Here is an 11,982-nt window from a genome sequence, read left to right as displayed (position 1 = left end):
AATTTTATTGTGCAATAGTTCACGTAATAGACATAAATGCATCATTTGAACTTTTAGTTTTTTTTGTCATAAAATCCTATCCAAATCAATCCTTATTTTTTTAAAAAGTTTCCTTCTCATAAATGACTTGTGACATGTACAGTAATACTGCCTTCGTGAGTAATACAAGCAAGTTCATGTTTGAATGTTCTCAACGGCCTTATATATGAAATTAAAAATTCAATAGATAATAGACAGTTGTCACACTATTTTGCCTTTGTACATACATGTGTACTGCACCTTTTAGTTCAAATTTGGTTAACAGGGCTGCCTCGGTATAACTGATAAGGGTGTAGAACTAAGGTTACCAACATGAAAGTGTATAAAATTAGACCCGTGTTAGTTATTTTGTCGCTCCATCTAATCGTTCTCATTCCCATTGGATTAGCCGACTTTAATCAAAAGAACAAAAGACTTTTATTGAATGATCCTGATATTACGTCGTCCCGTTTGAACCATTTGGAACAACAAAACAAAGCACTGACTCAACAAACACAGACCCTGACCCAGCAGAATCAGGCACTGAGTAATTTATTATCAAAACTGAATGCAACAGTAATGAACATGGAACTGCGATTACAAAGAGAAATACAAGAAAAAGTGGACATTATTCCGAAATGTGAGTATAGTTCCTTTAGAGGTGATAAAAAAACCTAAATCTAACAGACAAACGAATAAACAAATATCAACCAAACAAAAACAAAAACTTTATAAAAAATGAAAATACAAACAAGCAAGACTTTACAACATGGTTCAAGTAATTTGAATACTTGTACTAGTATATTTGTAGGATTATACAAGTCTTTATTACTTTATTATATATACTTTGTTTCAAAATATTTACAACTAATTAATATAACATGATCTTTGAGTTATTTGCTTCACTTTATCCTGTACTCCTCTATAGGGACATATGCATTTTACAACAGTCATCGACCTGTTCCCGTCCTAGGCCGATCTCTTTCTTTGTAATCCCCAAGAAAGGCATAAGCATTTTACAGCAGTCATCTACCTGTCCCTGTCCTTGACGGATCTCTTCCCTTGGTCATTTGTCGCTGAAATTCCCTTTGTTGTTTTCAGTTTGTACCCCGATCATCTATTTAAATAATAGCGCTGAATAAACGTTGATCTCAAAGATCCTTTATTTCTTTCTTTTGGACGACGTTTCGGCTTTTTCAGATTGGTTGAAAGAGTAATCAAGGGAACCAATATTCTACCGGAAATCAAAAGAATGTAGTCCAGGGACAAATTACAGACATGGGAAATAGAGAAACACAACAAAGAACACAACATAACCGAAATAATACATACAAAGTAACGAAAGTAAATGAGCAACTCGGACTCCACTAAAAACTGGGAGCATGGAGCAGGTGCACCGGTAGTGTAAGCGTTCTCTGCTTTTCTAGAAACACCTTCCGAATTGCCCAAGAAAAGTCAGGTCCAAGGTAGACAAAAGAGGACAGGAAAATTATGACAGGTTGAACAAATCAGATTTCATGGTGCAAATGGATACACGTAACGATCAATGGGTTCACGATGACGATCATAAAACGTCATATGGATGACTTCAATTTTGTAGCAACATAACCCTGTTCCAGAAGCCTAATTGTTCGAAGTGTAGTAAAGAGTTACAAAAGCGTGTCTGGCCTTCTCATGTCTTGCTTGCTTTCTCCATTCTTCGAGACACTGTTTTCCGACAGGCGAAGATACTGACGATTTCGATAATGTTAAGTCGAGGATGTTGATAGAAATGTTCTGTGTATTTAGTCTGTGTGACTGGTGTCTTCCATTACTTGCTCGATCACAAAAGTTAATAGGATTCCTCTTATTTTGTTTTCCCTCTTTACTTCCTTCATAAGATTTGGGGGTAATTTCTTTAAACTTTCTTCTTGTCCAATTTGTTTTTGTCCGCTCAAATTGTATCTTAGGATATCTACTCTTCTCTATTGACTCAATAGTTTCATGTGATTTTTTGTGGTCCTGATTGGAGAAAAACCTAACTCTCATGCACGTGAAATTAAATTTGATATTTCAATCTCACTTTTGTGTCATCTTTAGAGCCAATGTTATTTTCTGGAAAAGGTTGGAATCGATTGGCAAAGATTTATTCTAATTCTCTGTTTATGTTTAGATTCTTCAGCCTCCTCCTGTTCCGCATTTGGTCGTGCTTTATTTTCATGACAGTCTTTGTCTAAGACAAAAAAAAATAGACACATAGATTTGTTGATCGGAAGCTATATCTGTACCTCTAACGTCTAGACTAGACATATATATATACAACGTCTCAGAATGTGACGACTCCATTCGCTACATTGCTCCATCGGATCAAATTGATACAGGGAAGATAACGTAAACTTATAGAAGGGTTTGAAAAATTCCCAACGATGTTAGAACTGTCAAATTTGGAAGCAAATTTTTGGTTGTTCCCTCCGCGGGACTCGAACTCATACCGCTGTGACATCTATGGCAACATCACCTGCACTAAATCCAGCGCCATAGACCACTCGGCCTGCTAGGCTATATAAAAATATAGCTTTCGCTGGCCGGGTCATTCCTCCTTGTAGGATTAATCTAGGGCTGTAACTTAGTACACGATGTATGGTAGTACGGGACAGTTCATCTAGGTGTTATTATGCAGGATAGAGGATCAAATTAATGATGGAGCAGTGTAGCGAATGGAGTCGTCACATTCTGAGACATTGTATAATATTGATTTGTTGTGACATGCATTATTAATTTTGTTGCCATAGATGTCACAGCGGTATGAGTTCGAGTCCCGCGGAGAGAACGACCAAACATTTGACAGTTCTAACATCGTTGGAAATTTTTCAGACCCTTCTATATATATATATATATTACTAGTTCAAGGGACTACATTTATAAGATGGGGACGGACAGTTTGCACTGGAACGGATACAGAGTTGGTTTATCGTGGTGCGTAAAACATTAAACAAATACATTTTTTTTGTCAATATTAAGTACACAATTTGTCGTGTTCAAGATAAAACAAACAGTGAGTGTAAAATTTTCTCACATAACATAACAATGTTTTAAGCTTATCCGTATAAAAAGTGTGTTTGAATCAGATAGTAATCCTTGGGACCAGGAATCGAGCGGAATTCAAATGAATATATTCCAATGATAAAAACAAGAAAGGAAAAACAAACCCACACTAGAAAGAAAATAAAATACAACCCCAATAAAAAAAGACAAAAAAACAAAAAGAAAAACAAAACAAACAAAAAAGAACACATACAAAAAAAAACTCATCAAATTTAAAAAAACAACCCGGACTACACTAAAAACTGGCAGCATAGACCAGGTGCACGGGTAGTATTTGCTATTTTAAAAACTTTACCAAAATCAGATGATAGCTTTCAATAATAGAAAAAAATGAAATTCATACACGTAACTAAGAAAGCATCAGTCAGTTTTAAATGCGATTATAAACAGACATCAACTATATCTATTAAGTCTCTTATTTCATTTTTTTTCTAAATCATATATGCAACAAAAACACCTTCTTGACAACACGGGAAAGGTAATGATAGCCAAGACACCAAATTTACAATTGAAAATGAAATAATCTTTACACCGTATCCTGAATTTATTATTCACCGCTTCGTTTATTTTGCAGGATACACGGCAGGACAAAATTACTACCACACAGACACCACCAAATATCACGGAGGGCCATCTGATTATCTTTGCCTACCTGATGATCCACAAATTTCAAACTTGTCATTTACTGAAATAGATAGTCTTTTGTATGGGACCGAGTACGAAAGAAATTATTTCGCCCCAAACTCTGCAGACGAAGATGTACCATGTACCCTTTGTAGAAAGGCTACTGCTACCTCGATTGTAATGATTCCTGGACGCCAAACCTGCTACAAAGGATGGAACCTTGAATATAATGGGTTTTTGGGATCTGGGAGTACAGCATTCACTGCCTCTTCTTATATTTGCGTGGATAGCAAACCGGAGTATATACCATCGGGACATTCAAACATGAATGGTCACCTCATATACATGGTGGGTTATAAGTGCGGTCCATTGCCATGTCCGCCTTATGTTGAGCAGAGAAGAGTTGACTGCGTGGTCTGTTCTAAGTAAAATAAAACAAAAACAATTCAGTAGCAAACAACATTTGCTTATTTGTTTAGTTTAACAGTTTAACATGAATACAAAATGAAATGGTTATTACGAGCAAAAAATAAATCTAATTAACAGAAAAAAATATACAAATAAAAAAAGAATCAAATAGAATAATCTTTTAGTAAATGAAGTTACTGGTCAGAATATAACAAAATAGAAAACAGAAATTTTTAACACAGGCCAAGCTATATAATAAAATAAAAGGTACGAAAAGTGATCGTCTTTTCCTGTATAAGGTAAACTAGGATAAAAAAAAACACATGGACAAATAGAAAGAGTTATTTGCAACTCTGGTGTGAAAATTGGAAGACGTTAGTGCGAGTAGAAAATTGAAAGTACATTTTTTTGTAAATGTATCATACTGACAGCTAAAGACCTAAATTGCGTGTTACTAGTATCAAAACTTACTTTGTTTTTGGTTAAAAACAACTTTATTGGCTTTCAACATGGAAATCACTTTGCCCTTTATAATGACCAACCATATAACTAAACCAATTAAATCTAGACAGTTTTTGTATTCCAAAGTCTGGCAATAAACGAACGACACGATACATCATATCCGTCCATGCAACAAGCAGAAAATAAAATTCTTCTTGTAAATGATCTGATCCGAAAGAAAAAAAAATATCGTTTAGGGTGCACTATACAGTTACATTAAGGCGCAGTGTTTCGCACACCAAGTTACCCCGGTCAAATTTTGTAAAACTTAAAATTAAAAGTTGAAATTTGGTGGATATGTTGTTTAAATGTGGTTAAGCATTTATACATAGAGAGATGTAATATATGTAATGGTAAACAGGTGTAATTTAAATGAAGAATGGTATCCGGAAAGTTTCAGTCCCCTACCGTATTAGGTTCTCTCCTCAGCATTAGATGGCTGATTTTCAAAATACTTTATTTCGCACGAACTTTTGGAACTAAAATTGTGACAGAATGAATCGAAAAAGGGTCTTATTATTTTTACCCCTTTTCCACCTACTCCATGCATGCTTTCATCCTATGGTAGTGCCTAAGTGCCTGATATTTTATAAAACACAGTAATCGGCTGTTAGTTTTGGAAAGGCATCCCTGATTTGTACTAAAACTCAATAATATTTTTTCAGTATGTTACCATGGCTACTGGATTTTATAACAATAACCACTAAATTACTTATAAATGACTTGAACCTCCACACACCAAGGATTTAAAAAAAATATGCACTTTTTTATGACAAAACACTAGAAATTTCTGCCTCAAAACAGCTTTAATTCAACAAAATGAGACCAAATTTTCAGAAATGACCTAACTGTATTGTACTACCATAGCTAGATCATTTAATCTCAGTTTCCGCCTAATTTCGGGGCTTTATTACATCGCATCTGCCCCAAAGAACTTGAGATCAATGATACAACAGACACTGTGAAGTCAGCGTCAAATCTTGACCTACACTAAGAAATTGATGGTAAAAGAAACTATTGACAGGAATAAATGACAAACGCAATGACTTTTATTCCGCATTGTTCCTTTTATCTATGGCAACATTCTTCAGCACCTGCGAATGGAGTTTACATATCACAACTCATACATTATGCCAGAGCTTGCCTTTACTACGCATACGTTTTGTATCTCGCTAGACTTTTTACAATTAGGCTTCTGGAACAGGGTTATAATGCCTCAAGATTGAAGGCATCACTACAGAAGTTTATGGTCATCATCATGAACTTGTGGATCGTTACGGTCTATCCATGTGCACCATGAAAACTGATTTGTTCAACGTGTCATAGTTTTCCTGTCCTCTTTCATCTACCATGGACATGACTTTTTATGAGCAACTCGGCGAGTGTTTCTAAAAACGCAGATGACGCTAATCCTATAGGAGCAACTGGTCCATGCTCCCAGTTTTTAGTGGAGTCTGAGTTGCTCATTTACTTTCGGTACTTTGTATGTATTATTTTGGTTATTTTGTGTTCTTTGTTGTGTATGTCTGTCTTCCATGTCTGATTTTTGTCCCTGGATTACATTCTTTTGAATTCTACTAGAATCTTGGTTCCCTTGATTAGCCTTTCATTTAGCTATTGATTGGAATACATAAGAAACTGTTGTCATAGATTTCGACGGATCTGACCATTGGTGACAATAGGGTAGCGCGCTCGCCTCGAGTTTGGAAGGTCAAGGGTTCGAGTGGGGTGGCATGCTTACCTGCGAGCTTTTTTTCTGTGAGCTACCACAATGAAAATACAGCTCAAAATACTTGTACAAAGCAGGGTCTATTTGATGCATCAACGTCTTGACATGCTTAAAATATCTGCCATGGGATTTAACAATAATTAATGAATCAACCAAACCAATCGATAGACCATGTCTGGTCTTTGTCCCTGGATTACATTCTTTCGCTATAACCTTGGTTTGACCTACATTTTGTTGACTTATCCTTAATCTATTACTTTTGTCATGGTTTTTCTTTGATACTTATGAATTAAGTTTGCTAATCGTATAAAGTGAAATGAATGTGATGTATTTCAGGCTGCACATAGAGTTACCATGATTACAATATAAGTAACCTCAAGTGAGCATAGGATATTGTTGTTTGTATAAACGGATGATTCAACTTCAAATCCTTTGTATTTAAGAGTTATTTAAAGGAGATTCACCAATACGTACCCAGTTTTTTCTCTCTTCTTAAAGACATGAGTGTCCTTTTATTTCAAGGAATGAACAATTCAATATATTTTTTTTCGGATTTTGACTTTTTTTTTATCTATTTATTTACAAGTTGAATATACGAAACATTTCTTATCTTTCTTTTGATATTCATTTCATTCCATTTTTATCAAATGTTGATTTTGATTCCACGGGAAAAGTTGATATTAGCATACACGCATAACTATCCAAGAAACATCAGGACTACATGTCATTCAAAGTCCCTGTCATTCAGGTTAGAACATTTGTTGAAGAGGTACAATTTTATGTCTAACCATGATTTTTTTCACGTTCATAGAGACATGTTATGTTCATTTGACGACTGTATGAATGGTTTACGTTACGGCTTCCATCTTGAAATTATCTATGCAATCATTTGTATGGGAGTATTTCATAATTCACCCCTGTTAGCAGGCGCTAGGCGAGAAACCTTCTGTATTTATTCTTTAATTCCCTTCTTCAACACTATATGTAAGTGATGTAAAACACTTAGTAAAACATGTTATATATTGATCTACGTATGCGTGAATAACACAAGTAATTGTCTAGCAGAGAGAACCCCATTAAATTGTAACACTCGGCTCTTATGCTTTATGTTTATTTTGAAACAGTAAAATGTGTTTAAACTGATCAAAACTAAGTTAAACTAATCTGCATCAGACATTTGCATTTTTAAGGAGATCTGTTTCCATAGCTTTAAATTACTTCCATGCTATTATTGCATTTTTCTTATTTGTTAGTTACTATATATATATACAATCACCCACAGCGTACGCGATTCTGCTTCTGAATCTGTTTTGATCTTGAACTTTGTGAGTTTTATGCTCGTGATTTTTTGTGAGTTTTATGCTCATATAGTTTTATGCTGAAGAAGGATATAAATTATCCGAAATATTCAATGTAAATTTTACCATCTTCTGGTGATGTTAAACATATTTAGACGTTTATTTAATTTATTGTTATGTTTTGCATGGTTTTTAACAATCCATCACCCCGTAAGAGTGATTGTTGACTATATATATATGATATTATTTACTTTCAAAACACAAATAAATTTTAATCTTTAAGGACTGTATTCTTAACAGATTGAATGAAGTAATTATTAGAGGTTAACACTCACACATGAATGATTCTAAATGAAAGGCTCTTAAAACAGTACAATTGTCGAGAGTTTTAGTAAACATGAGTTTGTAAAAGTCTTTTTAAATTTGTGCCCTAGTGCATATTCTATTTCTTGTCAATATCAGATTAAATGTAAATTACAAAAAGTGAACAAGTTTATGTTTTTTTCTCGAAAAGTCCAGAAAGGTTTGCTGAGATGAATATGCAACATATCTAGTATGCCAAGTTACGGTATTATTGATAAGAAACTTATAAGGATATAGATACACTGTAATATGCATAATAATAATACCTTTTAGTAGGTTATCCGATTTTTTTCTTAACTCTTATATCTGATAACGAAGTAGGTCCTAAAAATCCACCTGCAAGCTAATGAATAATTGTGTATCTTGGATTTATTTTCTTTCATTCTTTATATACCATTGTAACTGGTAAAACAGAGTTTAAGCGACAAGAAGGAAAGGTTCTTAGTTAATTATTCAGACGCAATAGCCTCGCTTCTCGTTTGACACATTTAGAGCAGCAACTCCATGTTGTGACTCAACACAATTCGGCAGTGATCAATAAGAATCAAATACAGTTAATATATTGAATTCTACAGTTAACGACATGCAAATGTGTTAACAGAGAAGTTCATTATTGTATGAAAATCAAAATGTTTATTATGTAACTTAAATTTACAACTCATCAGAAATTAAATTCGGCTAAAAGCGTTTATTAAAAAAAAACAAAACATTTACTGAAAGTAATGGAAAACAAAACACTCCCACTCATCACCATCATGAATATTTTCAAGCATCTTTAGTTATTACCAATTATGATAATACCAAAGATAAAACATACCAAATAAGTCCATTTTTATTGAAACATAAATGCTTTGGGATTAGAAATTGAAAATTAAGTCATTTTTAACGATTTTTCATTCGGATGGTGGTAAATATTTTGCATTCACTAAAACAAAACGTAAGTGGTACATCAATTATTTGGGTACCATTCGAAAGCTGAGAGATATGATGGTACACTTATAAAACGTCTTTGTGTAGGAAGTATAAGTTATCGTATTATCGTGGAGTTGGTGAGTGGTGGTGGGGGAAGGGGAGGTTCACGGGATAAATTGTAAAAATAGCATTCAATATTGAACACGGCGTTATGAGGTCGATGCATATTTGCAAGTTATTCTATACGCTTTCCAGGAAGTTCAAGAATGATTGTGATATATTTATATAACCACAGAGTAAAGTTAGAAATGCAAACATATTATTCCATTCATTCAAGTCATACGGTTGTCCGAAGAAACCTGTCTAAGATTAATAATGTCGTTTCTCACTTGTCATTACTGTCATTTCTGGATTTGATTTCCTATTTCGATATTGTTTTAGTTTGAGTACTTCTTATTTATAATTTATTTTTAAATCATAAACTTTCTACGTATTTGGTTCTAATGATGATGGCGAGAGGTTGGTCATTGAAAAATGTGTACAGCATACCGAAATTTGTTTGAATTGGGTATTTTGAATTTTTTTTAAATATTTTGGTATTCAGATATTGACTACTAGTCCTGGAAGTTTTTCAATGAAATTTCCTTCATTTTGTTTTATTATTATATGTATATGTCATAAAAGTACTGTTTTGTGTGTTATAACCAAACAAGGTGCTACCTTTAAAAGGTGGGGAAGAACTGAATGTGATTGTGTCAACACTGAGTTAGCTTATCGTGGTAAGTTAAAGTTATTCATGGTGAGAGTTGCTTTTATTCACATATTTGTTTTAAGCATTGACAATTGTACAGACCAATTCCAGAAATATTTAATTGACGAAATCTCTAGCTCTCTGTAAAAACCAACACGAAATCGGCAAAAATACCGAAGGGTCAATAATGGGACATTCAATTTCATCAAAATTAAAGTATATAGCCTAAACGTGAAAACACAAAACTAAGACGATCTATCAAACAGATACAATAAATTACTGTTGTAAAGAAAACTGAAGATAAGGAAAGCAAGACGAAACACGAAAAAATCTTCAGCACTAGCGATATGAACACGAGTAAAGCGTGCTTTGATTTCTTTTATCATATTTTTATTTTCTGTGTGTGTAATATGAACTAATTTATTCCTTACTGAACTTAAAGTTTAAAGTAGGACAAAAATACTATCCCTGATTATCAAAATAAGAAGGTCCATCTGATTATATTTGCCTACCTGATGATCCTTAATTTTCGAACCCATCATTTACTGTTACAAATAGTCTACTTTACGATATTGAATACCAAGGGGACGTTTTCTTTTCTGATTCCCACGACGTAGATGTAACTTTTGTTCTTTGTAGAAAAACAACTGTTTCTTCGGTGGTAATGATTCCTGGATGCCAAGCCTGCTACAACGGATGGGATTTTGAAGACAAATGATAATTTGGCCCTGCGAGAAATTCACATGCTGCATCGATAGCATCCCAGAATATCTTCTTTTAGGACAGTTTAACAAAAATAGTTGCTTCGTATACGCCGTTAGATTTAAGTGTGCTCCACCAGAGGATAGTCGTCTGTATTCTAAATAAAGTTTTATTTTCATGTTTTTGGTAAAAATTATCTTTTATCCTTGTATACACCTTGTGTGATCATTGCACTGCGGGAAAGGGGGCTTTCAATTCTATGATAACTTGTGTTATGTATGGAAAATCTTATTTATTCATTTCAAGCTATTGGCTTCATCAATTCAAATTTAGATCGGAACCTGTGAATCAGAAAAAGAAAGACTAGACTACGATAATACATCCGTAGACACTCTGGGTTCGCCAGAGAGGAAAGAGGCGTAGGAGAAGGTATATTCAAAACATGAACTAAAATGTGAAAACGGGCTGCACAAATCAATAAGTCTGCTTTGTGTAACAAAGTAAATCATTTATAAAAAAGAAACTGGCACAGAATGTACATGAGGTTTAGGTAGCTTTTGGGAAATTTGTAAAGCTATTTTTACTGATACATGTACGGCATTAAGTGTGTAGTATAAAACAATTAACAATGGTAACTATGTAATTTGAGTTCGTTCATTAAAAAGTATATGCAACAGGTAAATTCTATTATTCTGCGCTATCATATAGTTGTATTTTCATTTTTGAAAAGAAAGAAAACGAGTTTATCAACCAATACCATATACCATTTTTTAACACACACACACACACACACAAAAAAAAACAAAACAAAACAAAACAAAAAAAAAAAAACAAGAAAAAAACAAAAAACCAAGAATAAAACCATGCCCCAGTGTTTTGAGCATTAAGCACACAGTATCATGCATAACATAAATTAAAAAGAAACACATGGTTTAGTTTCATATAATGCATTAATCTACCGCCTCGGTGGTCTAACCTCGAGTGCAGGAGGTCATAAGTTCGATCCTCGGCGGAGTCACTCCAAAAACTCTAAAATTGGTTTTCACTGCTTATCCGGCGAAAACGCATTATAAGGGGATAGAATGACGATTGCTTGGATCAGGGTCAAAATAATATGTCCGAGTGGTGTGACATACCTACCTGCGGGCTCAATAAAGACCCGGCTCAACATGTCGGACTAGTACAAAACTGGGTCTGTCTGATTAGTCAATCGTTCTTGTCATGAAATGCATGAAATATCTGCCATGGACGTTAAACTGTAATCAATCTATTAATCAAACTAATGCATTACTTAATTTGCAAACATATATAATTTACTATTAAAAGGGTACGGGCACGAATGATCAAAAACTGCTTTAATCGATATTCTATTGAACTTAATTACATTGTAAGGAAGTAGATTGATCATTGTTTGAGGTTCTCGGCAAAAGTTTGATATATCCCAAATGCTCTTACAAATTTAAAGAGCCTAGAGTATCGATCCATTAAAAATAGTTTTTTTCTAATTAAATTTAATTAACTTTAAAATTTGTCTTTCATGAAAAAAAACATATAAATAATTATAAAAACAAACGGAATTATTGATTTTGGAA

At 33.8% G+C, this 11,982-nt stretch overlaps 1 protein-coding gene across 1 annotated transcript; it reads left to right on the top strand.

Moving 5' to 3' along the window:
• Window positions 1-263: 263 nt before the first annotated feature.
• LOC148607468 (uncharacterized) lies at window positions 264-4,186 on the top strand. Its single transcript, XM_088546617.1, has 3 exons — window positions 264-658; window positions 2,902-2,973; window positions 3,677-4,186. Exons 1-3 carry the CDS (start codon window positions 352-354, stop codon window positions 4,153-4,155), a joined length of 858 nt encoding a protein of 285 aa, XP_088402743.1. The 5' UTR covers window positions 264-351; the 3' UTR covers window positions 4,156-4,186.
• The last annotated feature ends 7,796 nt before the right edge of the window (window positions 4,187-11,982 follow it).

The sequence above is a fragment of the Perna viridis genome, chromosome 9 (assembly GCF_037379345.1).
Source record: "Perna viridis isolate PV_CMFRI_1.1 ecotype Kerala chromosome 9, ASM3737934v1, whole genome shotgun sequence".
In the NCBI taxonomy this organism is placed as follows: Eukaryota; Metazoa; Mollusca; class Bivalvia; order Mytilida; family Mytilidae; genus Perna; species Perna viridis.
This window is presented reverse-complemented; position numbering and strand designations above follow the sequence as displayed.

Excerpts from the sequence above, each read along its gene's own strand:
- LOC148607468 (XM_088546617.1), top strand. The coding sequence starts at position 352 with ATGAAAGTGTATAAAATTAGACCCGTGTTAGTTATTTTGTCGCTCCAT. Across the intron at positions 659-2,901 it reads AGTGGACATTATTCCGAAAT|TTCAAGGGACTACATTTATA; the intron begins GTGAGTATAGTT and ends ATATATTACTAG. Across the intron at positions 2,974-3,676 it reads TACAGAGTTGGTTTATCGTG|GATACACGGCAGGACAAAAT; the intron begins GTGCGTAAAACA and ends TTTATTTTGCAG.